Source organism: Brienomyrus brachyistius, chromosome 25, assembly GCF_023856365.1.
Source record: "Brienomyrus brachyistius isolate T26 chromosome 25, BBRACH_0.4, whole genome shotgun sequence".
NCBI lineage: Eukaryota > Metazoa > Chordata > Actinopteri > Osteoglossiformes > Mormyridae > Brienomyrus > Brienomyrus brachyistius.
Genome location: NC_064557.1, coordinates 11,187,304 through 11,202,924, shown reverse-complemented (window position 1 = coordinate 11,202,924; position 15,621 = coordinate 11,187,304). Strand labels below are relative to the sequence as shown.

Sequence of the window (15,621 nt, the reverse complement as noted above, 5' to 3'; positions counted from 1 at the left end):
CCAACAGACAGCGATCAGGCAGCCCATGGGAAGCGGATCTGGCCAGCAGGGGCTGGGGGGGGGGGGGGGGCCTATCTGAAGCTACCTCCCCATCTTTAACATAAATCACTCACTGCAGTAAGGAGCAAAAATCAACAGCCAACAGCGTGTTCAGAAAGCTTTACAGTATTACATTTTATTTGTATGATTGATCTCGCTGGACCAATAACACATCGAAGAGTCTCAGAAATGACTGTTTTGAGATTACATTAAATTGCACTTAATTGCACTCTAAACAGCAATGGGTATAGAAAACAACATAATAAACGGGGAGATGCTGGTTGGGAACAAATAAATCTCCGAATAAATTAAGATGAATCTGTAACTTTGTTACAAACAGGACTGACACGTTATTGGCTTACAGTTGAGTCGTTTCCCACGTGAGCCGAGACTCTCAGAAAGATGGAGACCTACGAAGCAAAACAGCATTTTTTTCTCTGATTTTCAGGAAGCAAAAAAAAATATAACATCATTACCAAGTTCCCTTCATAACCAAATAGAAAAGAAAATACCAAAGAAGTCTATAAGCGACATAATCCACACAGGATAGCTATGAACAAGACAAACGGTTCATCGTTAAAATTCTGCTCACCGCCATAGGTGTAGGAGCCCCATTCACGCGGGGCCCTCCAACCTGTCAAGATCTCAACACCTTTGCAACTGATGACGATGGTGACGATGAAGGTTGCGGGTGGTAAACCTGCGTCAGCTGAGTGACGTGTGTCCTGTAGGCCCACTGCTGAAAACGGGCGCCCAGCTCAGGACATGTGATGAATTCTGCCCCCTATTAGTGCCTGCCTGCCTCTGTTACAGGCTACGGGATGCAGGCTTCACTAAGAAACGGAACGATTGCGTAACGCCTTTAACTCCTCCCACAGCCCCGTCGGCCCGGGGTGCCCCGAGCGGGACCCCGTCAGACAGGTCTATTTCCCTGTGCTCCCCCCCCAGTCACGGATGCTGAATGTGACATGTGGCTAGGAGGGGGCACGGTGGGTCGCAGATGCGTTCCCGCTGGGCGGGATCTGCCAGCGCTCGGCGGTGTGGCAGTGAGCATAGCGACTTACTGGCTTCATACACTACAGCACTCATGGTGCTCTGTCACACACAACACAGAGGACTGTTCCTGAAGGGGATTTGCACAGAGAGGGAACAGAGCAAAATGCACATTGTCACATCTCGAGAATGAGTGTAGATGGCCATTACACAGTTTAGGCATGCAAACAACAAAAGTGTCTCTCCTTCACCTTCAGCTTTCACACTCCTGCTATCCCTCCCTCCCTCCTTCCCTCCCTCCTTCCCCCCATGACCAATGGCACCTTTTTCATTCCCATGGCAACCAGAGGGAAACAAAGCACTTTCGTGCAGTGTTGCAAGTTGGTTTTTTTTGTTTTTTTTTTGTGCACATTCTTATAAGTCAATTCCAAAATAAAACAAGCAAAGAAAACCTCTGTTTTCTGCAAAATGGCCTCCTGTCAGTACACACTGAATGATCTCCTTTCCCCCCCCCCGTGACGGTCCATACACAGAGAGCCTTTCCTCCCGAAACTCGCAGGTTGCATCGCCTGGACGGCACAGATACGGGGCACTGAGGTGGGGATCAGTGGCACTTCCTGGTCCCAACGTTTAGCCTACTTCCTGTAGCAGTCGCTGGAAGCTGCTCAGAGAAGCAGGCCAGTGTGGCTAACAGCTACTGGTCGGCTCTGTCAGTGGTAGACCAGTAACACCTCCACCCATTGGGCGCCATAAAAATAGCTAAATACTGTACAATCTGGGAGTGCTGCTGTCACACTCAATCCGATGGTCCGATAGGTATATAAAAATATTCTAAGCAATACAATTCAACAGCTGAAAATAAGCAAAAAACAAACAAAAAAAAAAAATCATAATTCTCAGTCTGTACACACAGTTGCACAATATTTTATAAAGAGTATTTACAAGTATTTCCCTGTGGGTAAATTCACACTGATAAGAAAAACATAGCAGTTAGTAATATGTGTTGCCTTTTCTGCATAAAGCTAAGCTCGCATCTCCTGCACACCCTTGGCACACTGGTGTAACCTCGAATAAGCTCTGCCCCACCCATGGTGTTACTGTCTGCTGGTGTCAGAGTATTGACGGGCCAATTCTCAGCCCCCACCCCCCAGAGGCCCGCCCACCACTTCATCACACGAACAGGTGCTCGCTTTTCTGAACACACCACAACATGAGAGTATATGTGAAAGCTGGAGCTCACATGAAATACATATGTAGCTGACCATGTGTCCTGGATACTGAAATGGCAATGTTAATGGTTAGCAGTAAAAAAAATGCTAATGCTAATAGTTAGCATTTAAAAAACGCTAATGCTAATGGTTAGCAGTAAAAAAAAATGCTAATGCTAATAGTTAGCATTTAAAAAACGCTAATGCTAATGGTTAGCATTAAAAAAATGGTAAGATATTAGACGCATTTGGTTGCTCTGCGAAGCTCTCAGAGATCCTTGTTGATTCTGGGCAGCTGTGGAACTGGCAAGTCTCTCTAATTTGACAAAACGTAGGGGAAGCCAATCACTTCTGAAATGACCAGGAACACTTTCGTCTAAACAAACAGTGGAACCGGCACGCGTGAGTCCTGCACACACAAACGCAAAATGCTTTGAAATGTTTCAATTCTCTTTGTCCAGACAGCAGTTTCTCTGAGGGAAGACCATTTACTCCCTACAATTTAATCAGAGGCAGTGGCTTGGTGCTACCAAACGGCAAAAACATTTGATAAGCTCCTTCGGATATTTTATTCCCCCTGACAGTTATTTAAAAGCCGGATAAAGAAATGATAGAATTATACTTATAGAAACATATTTCTGTAAATTTTAGTTGCAACCATTCAGCTCCACATCCAACATCAGCGATCTGTACACCAGAATTAGCCGCGACGACTGATAATTAATAAAAATGCTGAATAGCAGTACCCCTGTAGAAAGTACCATCGATTGTTTATTTTCATTTTCGTTAACATTACCGTAAATTTTAATAGACTAAAATATTTAAAATTTATGAAGAGTAAAAACAGCAATGTGTGACAGGAAAATCTGTTTTTACCGTATAAACACTTTACAGTAATTACCTTCTCGGAGACTAATATCGAATGTAGGAGTAGGTGGGAATTCATACAAAAACCCGCTACGGATCCTTTCTGGGATGAAAGGGCTTTTCTGAGACTCTGCCGGATACGACGGCCTGTCCTTTACTCCTCCGCCTGGCCAGCTCTGTTCCTGCCCCATGATACCGCTACAAGCACACCGACGCGCTGGGCCACAGGCCCTGGCCACCGCTGACAGCATCCTTAGACAACAGCCAGTGGGATGAAGGGACCGCAGTGGTTCCCAGCATTTACCTGGGTTTGGAGAGCGAGACTACTGGCTTTATAATCGTTTTTTTTTTTTTTTTATATAAGCAAAGGTCAACCATTGGGAATGAGCACAAACAGCTGATTATAGACACCATCTCGTAGCAAAAATCAATAAGCTTTATACGCATCAGTCCGCATGAGTGCCGTGATATGTGTATGTAAACCTTTTCTATTTTATTCTTTACTTCTCTTTTTAAGCGGATCACCAGGGTTATTCTCAAAGACGCCTCACTTGTACAAACTGTTTGCTTCTTATCCGGCAGAGAGTCTGCGCAGTTCGATAGAGGCTGCACTCCGGACAGAAATGTGTGTATCGTGGGCCGCCTTGAGTCCAGAGCGGCCGGTTGTTCTCTGCGTCCAGTGCGTCGCGGCTACGGCCCAAGGCACACGGAGGACTCTCCGAGCCGTGAGCGGTCTCTTTGGCAACTGGTAACAGTCTGTTACCTCCTCCCGATCTCACTTTGCCTAAGGAACTGGATGTTGTTGGCGCTGTCGGCCAGTTCGGGGTACTGCTCCACGGACAGTATGTAGTAGCCGTCATAGCCCAGCACCTTCCCGCTGCTCAGCAGCTGCCTCTTCTCCCCCTCGGTCCACAACCGCGCCCCCTCCTCGCCGTCCCGCACGCGCCGCTGCTCCCGCGCCCACGCGGCTGCCAGTGCCCTCTGCCGGGCCTGCTCCAGCACGCGGGCCTTCTCCTCGTCCAGCGTGACGCCATAGCGGACGTGCAGCGCCAGGGCGCCGTATTGCAGCTCCACGTCCACGAACCTGCGAGTCCTGCCATTGACCACGGTGGTGGACTGTGACACAGTGACATTGACGCCATTCTCCAGCGCCTTGCGCCCGCTGGTCAGCCGCAGCGCCCCAAGGTCGCTCTCTGGCAAGGTGGTCTTGATGAAGTAGTGGGTATCCCGGCCCTCTACTGTGTAGTGCAGGTTCTCCAGGTAGAAGGCGTTGTTAAGCACTGCTGCCACTTTGATGCAGTCCTCGTTGGCGATGTTGAGCGCGTTGGTGGTCACCAGGCCCTGACTGATTGCCAGCATCACGCCTTTGCCGATTAGGGACTTGACCGTGGCGAACCACAACCAGGACTTTTCTCGGCTGGACCGTCGACGGCTCATCTGGATCTCCGGAAGCCTCTCAAAGGACAGGAAGGCCTTGGCCTGCCGGATCACTTCCTGCTGGACCCCTGAGATGGTCTGCGGAATGGAGCAGAGTAGCCATGTGAAAAACAGTAGAGACTGACCGAGGCATGCCAACTGAAGTGGGAGATGGTGATTAGTGCCCAGACGGGCTAAATAATGGCAACCCAAGTGTACTATCTAACATTGGCATCAGGATACAGAGAGAAGCAAAAAAAAATACACACATAAGACATATCTAGGCCAAAAGAACAGATTTAGTGCACAATGATCAGCAAAGAGTACTTTCATTTAAAAATGTGGTGGCCTTTCAGATCGAGAACGAGTGAGCTTTTCATCGACTTCATTTGATAGCAGCCGGATTATCATTATCAAACTGCGTTAATTTGCACTTCAAATACATGGAAAAGATCCAGTGTTGGAGAATAATTGGGCATTTTACTAGCCCAGTAAAGCCATGAAAAATCTAGTGTTTATTCTTAGAAAAACCTACAGGCTGAAATTTACCGAACACTAAGCGCTGGGGCGGTTCATTAGCATTTTATGGATTTCTTTTTTTATAAGAAGCCAAAAAAAAAACATGTATAAAATGAGATGTTAAGTTTGTGAGAGCTTACAGGCAGGTCATCCCAAAGCTGACTCTTCTTCAGTTCCAAGGAGGGCTGCATGAGGTCAAATTTGGGAATGGGGTAGCCGGGAATCACGTTGTGCAGGTGGAATCCAAAAGTCACCAGCCAGGTGTTGATATCTGCCAGGAGTGAGGAAAAGTAACTATTTATCACGTGTGACTAACAGTGAGAACCCATATGGCTCGAGTCAGTAGTGTTTCACACAAATGCTGACCTGGACTTTTTTATTTTAAACAATTAATTAGAAATAGAACATTACTGATGGAAGCTTTGTTGAAGTGAGGTAATGCGTCCAGCACCACTCTCTCACCTGTGACGTACTCCTTTACTTCATGCACCTTGCTCACTGGGTCATTGTTCCGGAACATGTAGAGATTAAAGGGTGTGGGGTCCCTGCCTACTCGTTTCCATGTCGAGATGTCAGGGGTAGTCCACCGACCCGTTAAGATGTCATAGTCCCGCTCTCCAAAGTGGAGCAGCTTGGTCAAGGGGTCGAACAGGCCCCCATGGAAGCCCACCACTAGCTGGAAGTCTGGGTTTGAGTCGAAGTAGACCTCGCCGTATGCCGTATACTGGACCTGCTTCAAGAGGAGTCCATTGCTACTGAAGACGGCCAGTGGGGTGCCGGTGTTGTCACAGGCAATGTAGAACTCCTCGCCGCTGCTGATCTCCATGGCAAAGAGGTGGCCCTGTAAGTCGTAGTACAGCGAGGTGATCTCCGAGCTGGAGTGGTTATACACGTGGGTGATCCTGGTCGGGTAGTTTAGGTCAGCGTAGAAGAACTGTAGATGCTGGCCTAGACTGGTCCGGGTGGCCACACGCCTGCCTAGCCCGTCATAGCGGTACTGGATGGTCCAGCCGTTGCCCTTGCTGTAGACCCGGACCAGAAGACCCTTGGAGTTGTACTCGAAGATCTCAGTGCCTCGCTGCCGCAGGAAACCGTCCTCATCCATGCGGTACTGAATGTCCCCAAGCCGCGTGATCCGATCGCGAAGGTCATAGCGGAGTGGGAGCAGACGAGCGTAGTTACTCGGGTTTAGCAAGTGAAGGTTTCCGTTGAGGTCATAGTTGTACCTCCACACTATCTTCTCGTTGAGGTACACGGTCTGGAGCTGTCCATCCACGTCATACTCATAGCCATACTTGGTCGTGTTGGCAAAGGGCCCAATTTTAACCTCTCTCTTGGTTACTCGGCCCATATTGTCATACTGTATGGTTATCCAGTACATCAGAGAACGGAATATTTCATACTGAATCTCCTTGATCCGGCCATGGGCATCAAAGTGCTTGGTGTAGGTCATGACTGCAGTGGAGATGATCTGGTTGATATCGTAGTAGATGACACCAAACTTGCCAAACTGTTCGACCTTTCCGGAAATGTCATCGAACTGGTAGAGGTCGATAGGCAGCGGCGTTTCATTGATGACGCCTTGCATGCTGGTGACGCGGAAGCTGTTGTCGTACGTGTAGTCGAAGCGGGCATTCACCATGCCGTCCTCGCTGAAGCGGAAGATCTGCCGGTCGACCAGGGGCCCGATCTGCCGGTAGCGGATGGTACAGATGAATCCCTCGCTCTGCAGGTTCACTGTCTTCAGGACACCTGCTGTCTCGTCGTAAGTAAAGCTAACGCGGGTGCTGTCGTACAGAATCTCCGAAAGCTTGTTCTGTCTCCGGTACTTGTATAGGACCCTACGGCCCGTGCCCAGGTGGGCCACCTGTAGCAGCTGGCCATCCTCACTGTAGTCCACCACCACGGATGCATTGCTCTCCGGGGGACTGTAGATGTTCCGGTAATAACCGATGGAGCGGATGGTCTGCATGGTGTGCCGGGCTACGCTGGGCATGGTGATGGCTGACAGGTGGTCCTGCAGGTCGTAGTCAAATATGTACTGACGCTGACTGTGAAGCAGCAGGACCATGGACTGGAGGGAGAGAAGGATGGTAGAGATTATGGCAGGAAAGAAGAATCTGACACCGGAACAGCCACCGATACTCAACGTTGGCAACAAAATCCTTTTTTTAACTCAATTATCCTCAACCTGCACATGGCGTGTTTAATATGCTCGGATGGATAATTCTAAGGCACTCTGCAATTATTAACTCGGACCTCATGGCGTGCCACTACTTATGGCGTAACGCGGGCGGAAATCACAGCCACTTAGCAGAACAGCGGGTTCCCATATTCTCAAAGATGAACGGGATATTATTATAAAATCAAAAGGCAAACGGTTTATTATTACAGAATGTCCCCCCCGTTTAAAAAAAAAAGAAAGAAAGAATGGAGCTGAAACGCAGGAAGGTCAGGGAGTTATCTTTATCGCAGCACGGAGACTCGTATTCTGACGGAGAAGCGGAATAAAACACCGGGAAATAGGCCTGAAGAGAACAGGGGCCGGTGGCCTGCAGCAAGGAAACCCATCCTCGCTGTGGCCTATCTAAACGGGGCTCCGTGCAAAGCTGTACAACATGGTTTGGGCTTTCATTCCCTGTTTGTTATTTTAGAAGTGAGGACTTTTATTGGCCTCTCTAAGTGGGTGCCTGCAACACCGGGGAGTACCGTTCACCTTGTCAGGCCGACTGCGATGGATTTCACCCACCATCCCCAGACGCCCGTGTTGCAGATGTTGCCTCGTCAATATCCCTCTTCCTGGTCACGCTACCCGCATCGGTGGCAGCCGATGAGAAGAGGGGGAAATCTATGTATATTTAATACTTGTGTGGAGACATGCGTGCACACACAGGCACGCTATTGCTCACGTCGGGCGAGATACTGCCTAGATCCTCTGTGGCACCTTCGGGTGAGCAGGAGGAAGGCTTGGAATGTCAGACGTCTAACACGTCCTGTGCCGGATTTGAGGGAGCCCCACTGGGAATGGTGGTCGGTCATTTTCCCCCCGCTGGATGCTGGGAACAGGCCTCAGCTCTGACCCTCATAACACCACCACCCCCGGATTACGTTCCGCTTCCCTGCCCAGGCTGGGCTGATGGCTGGCCGATAATTCTGCTTTCATAATCCCTCAGATTCCTGTCAGTCAGCTTGACGGTAAACCCAACAAAAGCCATGAGTTATTCTTCCGTGGACCCTCGAGGCTGACAGACTGCCTTGACAAGAACAGCCAAATGAAGCCGCTGCTGTTTGCTATTGACTCTCGCAGTGTGTACAGTGCTTTCAGGGCAGCTCTGTGACAATAAAGCCATTTCTGTCCTTTTCATTATGTGGATTTTCACCCTCTTCAACAAAAGCTCCTTCCTTTGATCAAGGCAGGAAACAATCCCAGCCTTTGTGAGCTTTAAATTTTGGTTTCTACACAATCTCATAGCCATAAAACATCTCCGATGTGCTTTCTAATGATGTTCTCCTGTCCTGCATTGTTTTCTTGGGCATCTTTTTCTTCCTAAGTGTTCCATTTCACTTAAGTATTTCATTTTGTCCTTAAAAAAAAGAGACCAATTTTCAGCCCCCGCATGCTGCAGCGCTGGTATACTCACAGATCATGGAAGCGTGAATAAATTTTCCTTTAAGCCACGCTGTTCAATTATGTGATACCTTTGCTGCTGTGTGTGTTTATGTAACACATCTGCTTCGTAAAATGTTTAAAAAATAAGTTTCAGATTTAAACGTAATCAGATAAACAGATCTATACAGCTAGTAAACAGCTACAGTGAATTTAATTGCAGTCATATGACATAGATTAAGGGGTCAAGGGCTGCCAAACACGTTCCGCTGCTGAACACGTCCTAAGTGTTCCTCGCTTACGATGCAGGAGATAACATCTCACCTTCTCCAGGTAGGTGTAGCTCCAGGTCTTGCCGTCAGCGAAGGTGCGGGACACAATGCGGCCCTGGCCGTCGTACTCCACCCTCTCGGTGGTGGGACCCCGTTGGACGCTGGTGACCTGGCCCATGGACGAATAGTTGAGGTTCACCGACATCAGCTTGCTACTGGGCACCCAGAGAGTCGGGTGGCCAGAGGAGTCATAGACAATCTTCAGAAGAAACTTGCGGTGATCGTCGTATATCTTCTCTGTCCGCATCGCCCGGTCGTAGTCGACAGACAGGAGGTTCCTGCCGTTCACCTAATTTTTCAGATGGGGGGCAATGGGGAGTAAAAGTGAGAGAGATCCAGCTGAAGCCTTTGATTTGGTATCGATGACAGTCAGACATTTTGTGTGAAGCCTTTGATTTGGTATCGATGACAGTCAGACATTTTGTGTTGCCCTGAAGCCCCACCAACCATCCAAGGATGCCTTCCCAGCACCCAATACAAGGCCCCCAGAGAAGCTCGAGAAGAATAAAACAAACAAAGGGGCACGAGAGCGGCTCGACGTGAGCCTCCCTTCAGCGGCAGCTATTCATTTGGAGATGACAGGCTTTAGAGGAGCGGATCCTTTCCTGACCTCAGCCCAATTTATTTCCCATAAATCAGAAGCGATGTCACTCTGCAGATGCAGAGGGAGTTACGCCACCGGCCGGCTTCGCAGCCACCGCGGAAAAAGCACCACAAGGCAGCGGTAATGGCCTCATGTTTCTTTAAAGGAGCTGCCGGCCTCTAAGACACTTCAGCATAATGACTCGGATGAAGCGGCTGATTCAGATTCATCTTCTCCCAGGTGAGAGTGAGTGCTTTTTAAATTCTGAGCAATCATCGCGGCCTAATATTAGGCATGCTAAATGCAAATTCATTACAATCCATCCGGCACTGGGGGCAGGCTGCGGGGCTGAGCACCTGCGGGGGGGTGGGGGAGATGGGGTCGTATTTAGCATAAACACGGCAAATTGGAAACAAACCCAGCCCGTGCCCCTTGGCGATGCTGCACCGGTCGGCGTCAGGGTCCTTGACGCGGTTCTCCAATTTATGGGAGACGCCGACGGCGACGCAGAGTGCGGCAGCGCGACTGAGGAACAGAGCGCTAACAACACGCCGCTGCTAGGCTGGGCTCAGCCGGGGTTCAAGCACATCGGAAAACGCTACCGTTACAGCCGCGCCTACATCCCGGGGTCACACATCCATATTTTCGGTCTAATTGGGGGGCCTTAATTGCCGTTAGCTGTCAGAGAGTGGCCTGCCTTTCCCTGCGTACGGAATAACAATCGTCTGGGCGATGTGGCTCCCGCTTGTTTGTGTCTGACAGTTTAATGACCGTCCATAATGAACTCTTTCTATCAACCTGCGGACCAACTAAGGCGGCGCTATAAGCGGCTCGGCGCCCTGGTGGGCTGGAACTGCGGCTCACCCTCAGCTTACGGCCGAAGACTGTCACCCGGCCCCGAGTCTGCTCCTTTCGGAACCGCCACTCCACCAGGTTCTGCCCGCTTTCCCCGGGCAGCGACATGTTGCGGCGGGCCACCGTGGGATTGGCCGTGCCGGCCAGGATGTGCGGCTCCGTCTGGTAGTGCGTGTCCATCCCGTTGGCGTAGATCACCCTCAGCGAGTTGTCATAACCTACCTGGTAGCTGTTCCTAAGCTGGTCTGCGGGGGGGAGGCACACACAGGAGAGGAGGAGTTAACAGCAGGTACGCATTCACTCCTATTTTACCACTGAGGTTTTCTTTGTGCGAAACAGATGAGGAGAGATTTCCTGGCAGCCTTGCTAAAGGGCAAGGTGGAAGCGCAGAGAGCTCTCGGGTACAGAGCCAAGGTCGGCGTCTTTCTCATGCTCATGACAGGAGCCGCAAAACATGCACGGAGTAACAAAAGCTTACAGAGCTTTTTCTTCCCGTCGTCAAACCCGCCTTTGATGGGCGCCTCGCCTGGCAGCCCTGAATTCGCAGCGGCGATGTCAACACCTGAGGTGGCTTACAGCTAATCGGTGTTCCTCCCTCGCCTTCCCCAGTCCCCAGCCACCCGCCTGATGGCTCCTCGCTCTGCTTTTGTCGCCCGTTATGAACTGCCAGCCCGTCCAATTGTTTGGGGGGGGGGGGGCACGTGTAATTACCACCAAATTTCTGCCGCCCGGTTCTCGAAGACCGGAAGACGCATCCTATTGTCTGAGGCCATGTCGTGGAGCAAGGAATGAAATTGAGTTCACTGGCTGGGTTGGGGTGGGGGTGGGCGTGGGGGGGGAGTAGGTCAAAGTCACTGCTGCCGCCTTTATTGAAACAGAAATGACTTTGACTTTGCTGAATGACGTGGGCATCAGTGAGGGAGGAACTGGGCACCCGAAATGTGCTCTGAGTGGACCTGCACCGGAGAGAATTTTGCTGCTGGCTGGAGTATGAATGGCTGGGAGCTGTTTTTCTAGCCCCCTGTACACGCAATTTCGGGCATTTCCGCTTGACTGAACAAGCAACCGGCCCCACCTTGAACCAGAGTATAGAAGGACTCGATGGAGGAAAGATTAGTTGTGATGCTGACGTCGTCGTCCCTGCCGGATGTTTCGATGTCCACCGTGACTGCCTTCTTCATCTCACTGTGGAGGCTGGTGACCACGCCGGTGGGGAAGGTGACGTTGGTTAGTCGGCCTTCGCCATCATAGCTGGGGGGCAGAAGTCACCGTTCACAGATAACAGAGCGACCAAAGGCCACAGCAGCCCAGGGACAGACAACCGAAAGATGAAGGTGATAAAGTGGGAAAAAATCGCAGAAAAGCTATATCTCAGTGGTGGTTGATACCAGCTCAGTTTTGGAGATAAGAAACACTGAACAGAAATGGGCCCTGGATCTGACTCCATCTCATCAACTGCTGCTCTCACTCCTCTACTCACAGGACGGTCTTAGTGCTTTTGACACAGGGACGCTTCTTTGCGGCAAGCGCTCTGCCGTGGAACACGAGCCGCTTCACGCATGCAATACGACTTTATTTAACATCTCAGTACATGACAGAAAATATGACGTTTCGGGATTTAGCCTCGTAATCTTTCTCACAGCCATAGGTTTACAATGGCCGCTTTCAAGATTCAAGATTTCAATGATATGAAATGCAGAGACATAAAGCTGATGTTTATATGTAGGCCTGTATAAGTTGGTCAGGGTGCCTCCACTGAGCACTGTGGGGTCACGTTCCACCCCTGAGCCCCTTTCAGCAGCTCGCCTGCCCACCCCCCAGTGTTGTCCCTGGAGATTCATGACAGCTCCTCTCTCTATCTGCTCTCTCCTCCCAATCCCTGCCAGGGAGGGCAGCAAGACAGCCAGGGGGTCTCACTAACAGTCTCTCCTGCCTGGAGCATCACCACACCGGGCCCCTTACCTCCAGCAGCACTGTGAGGCAGCCTAACCTGGAGTGGAGCCCAGTCAGACCCCCTTTCTGGATGAGTTCCCCTATTGTTTCGAAAATTGCCACTACATGTGCGAAACCAGCCATTCCAAGATGAACAAAAGAAAGCCCCCCCCTCCCCGAACTCACTCGTAGAAGGTGGTCCAGCCGATCTCAATGCTCTTGGTGGCCAGTAGGCCGCTGTTGCCGTGGTAGGTGAACAGCACCAGCTCTTGTCCCTGGGCGGTGAGGGTCTTTAGCCCGCCGTTTGTCCCGATGGTGAGCCATATCACCTGGTTGTCCGGGGAGACGATGCGCACGGGCATGCGGTTGGGGTCCCGGCGGATGCGCAGAGTGTTGCCGCTGCTGTCCGTCACCGCCGTGATGTCGTTCTCGTTGCTGTAGCTGAAGTTGTATTTATAGTCGCCGGTGACCAGGCTGGTGGTGTACTGATGGGTGCCGTTGACATCGAAGATGTAGAGCTCCTGGGAGGCGGGAGAGGCCACCTCGTAGAAGTTCATGGAGTTGAGCTGCGGCCGGTTCCTGTAGATGGCGCGGATGCGGATGTTGCCCAGGTCGGCCACATAGAGCGTGCCATCCGGGGACACCACCAGCGAGGACGGCGAGTTGAGCTTGGCGTCCTTGGCGAAGCCGTCTCCGCTCTGGTAGCAGTCACAGTTGGCGTCGTTCTTGCAGTCGCACTCGGATGGGGCGCCCGCCAGGTGCGAGATCTCGCCATCAGTAGACACCTGGCGGATGCGGTTGATCTTCTTCTCGTCCGTCTCAGCGATGTAGAGCACACCACTGTACGAGATGGCGATGGCGCAGGCGGACTCCAGCGTGGTCTGCACGGCCCGCTTGCCCATGGAGTACTCCACACCGGGCACCTGGCAGTGCATGGGCCGGCCGGCCACGATGTGCACCTGCCGGTTCTCCGTGATCTGCAGCACCACGTTGTTGTCCAGCACATAGATGGAGTTATCCATGGGGTTGATGGCCAGGTCCGTGGGCCACTCCAAACGCACCTGCGGCACAAGCACGGTGAGCACTCGCCGTCGGAAGCCCCCTTATCCCCCCCCCCACCCCGCATGGCTGCCTGACACTGATGAAGAGGGATGCTTCCCCACGATGGTGGAATACGCTTCACCCTGATTCGATTTGCCTGCCTTCATGCCATTCATTTCCTGACCGGGTCCTCGTCTCTGGCTCTACATTAAAACCACAACCAAAATAAATGTGAAAGCAGCCATAAGAATCCTGCGGTGCTTTGGACTAACGGAGACCTCCTTTATTTTGTCTGCAACATCCGTTACATCGTTGCCTTCACAAATCAGCCTCGTAAATCTTATCTCTGTGCAGTGGGGGCTAATTACCTCCCCAGTGATTAGGGACAGTGGCTTGTCTTAACCAATGGCCCAAAGGTTCTAAAAGGGTCACCGTTTGTGAGGCGATGCACTAACTCCCAATAAAGAAGGAAAGCACGACTAATCGGCAAAGTCAGCATGTGATTTTGAATCTGCTTCACGCAAACACAGTATGTTGTAATGTTAAAATGCCAGGGAGCTCGGTTGCAGGTCTGCTGCCTCACAGCCTGTGAAAGGGGCCCTTTTTGGGGCTCCTGCTGTGTCACGTCCCTCAAAGTGGTGGCAGACAACCTGAGCAGAGGTCACTGTGCCTTATGAAGCGTCTAGCTCCGCAAAGGGGGCGCGTGTGTCTGTGTGCGTGTGCAGCGTCCTTATGACGGTGTGAGGTGACATGGCATCGCAGCAGAGAGGCGGCTGGGCGGGGAGGATGCCATGCATCATTGCTTAAACCCCGGTAAGAGAGCGCACTATGGCCTGACTGTAAACGTGCTGCAGGACGGCGGCTGAGGGGCTGAGCGAGGCCTGCGGCGGCTGGCTGCCTTCTGCAAGGCATAAGCACGCTACATTTAAGGCACAGGACACCATTTTTTACAGTCGATTTGCGTTGATTGTTTTCCTTCGCTTATGGCCCGGTGTTACACAGAGCCGTATTTGTGCCGGAGCGGGGTGAGGTCAGAGACGTGCGGTTCATCTGTCATCTTGAGTGATTAATGGGTCACATCACTATGCACCGGCGGTGCCTGACAGGGTTTGTCGCTACAAAGAAGCTGCCACCAGGGGGAGCTGTAACCCTTTCAGGTACTGCTGTCTTAAACTGACGCTGTGGATACAAAAAAAAAAATACCCAAAAAACAGACAAAGGACTACGAGTCCCGAGGCTCACCTGACGGATGTGCATGCTGGTGTCACAGGTCAAAGGTCGGGCAGAGGTGAGGTCATTGGATCCCAGCAGTGTGGAGATGATGCCATTTTGGTCCACCCTTCTGATCATCGTCCCGTCGACAAAGTATATAATTCCATTTTTGTCCACGGCGATACCTGGGGGTGGGGGTTGGGACAGTCAGGGACCGGGTTTGAATCCACACCGGGCTGATTCTAAGAAGAAATGCTTTCAGAATCGACATCCGGCTCCCTAGTATTGAAGGGTCCCGCGGGTCGGCATGCGCAATAAGCTGCGATCGCTTTCAGACCATCTCCTAACCCGAGGTGTTAAAGAAGCGTGATAAGGTTTACACTTAAAAGGATCCTATTCTAGAAGTAATTAAAGACCAGGGGGACCCTTCCACACACTCAGGCAGCTTTCGCTGTTTTACATATGACAGAGAGGCGAGCGGCAGGTTTCCATGGATACAGGCCCAGGTAAAATGCCAAACCATGGCTGACTTTGGGGCCGAACGCTTGCGAGAGCCAGGGAGAGGGCTGCTGGCTGGCGCTCTGGGAAGGGCGACCCACAGCCCGCGGTGACGGGCCTGTTTACGCGGCGCTGGGCTCGACGCCCCGCAGAGACACTCCGCCTCCCTCAGGCTCAGGTTAAACTGGAAACAGGCAGATTGGCAGGGCGGCCCCCTGACCCGCCGGAGGCTGCAGAGGGGCTCGCGTGAGTTACGGTCTCCGCTGAAGCGCGTGCGTCTGGCTAATGGGCGGCTGGACCGGCGCAGAGGGATAATGATGAATTCTAGAGGGCTGGCTTTTCGACAGTTTCTGGAAAAACGGACGGATAAAAAGTGTCATTCTCGAGTCCACAGTCCACTGGCCATCTGGGGGGGGGGGGGAATCTCAGCCATCTGGTACTGACATGTAGACCGCTCTCTCTCTCTCCCTCACAGACCTTCTCTCTCTGCTCGCCACAGTGACTCTCTCCATGTCGATC

At 51.5% G+C, this 15,621-nt stretch overlaps 1 protein-coding gene across 2 annotated transcripts in view; it reads right to left on the bottom strand.

The window, feature by feature from the left end:
* Nucleotides 1-149: 149 nt before the first annotated feature.
* tenm3 (teneurin transmembrane protein 3) overlaps nucleotides 150-15,621 on the bottom strand; it is a 303,357-nt gene continuing 287,885 nt past the window's right edge. For both annotated transcript variants that reach the window (XM_048996054.1, XM_048996055.1), the window contains 8 exons: nucleotides 14,635-14,789; nucleotides 12,538-13,412; nucleotides 11,495-11,670; nucleotides 10,429-10,664; nucleotides 8,974-9,270; nucleotides 5,505-7,116; nucleotides 5,183-5,313; nucleotides 150-4,622 (listed from right to left, as the gene is read on the bottom strand). In XM_048996054.1, coding sequence (XP_048852011.1) covers nucleotides 3,867-4,622; nucleotides 5,183-5,313; nucleotides 5,505-7,116; nucleotides 8,974-9,270; nucleotides 10,429-10,664; nucleotides 11,495-11,670; nucleotides 12,538-13,412; nucleotides 14,635-14,789 — 4,238 coding nt within the window. In that variant the 3' untranslated portion in view covers nucleotides 150-3,866. The remainder of the gene's footprint in view (nucleotides 4,623-5,182; nucleotides 5,314-5,504; nucleotides 7,117-8,973; nucleotides 9,271-10,428; nucleotides 10,665-11,494; nucleotides 11,671-12,537; nucleotides 13,413-14,634; nucleotides 14,790-15,621) is intronic.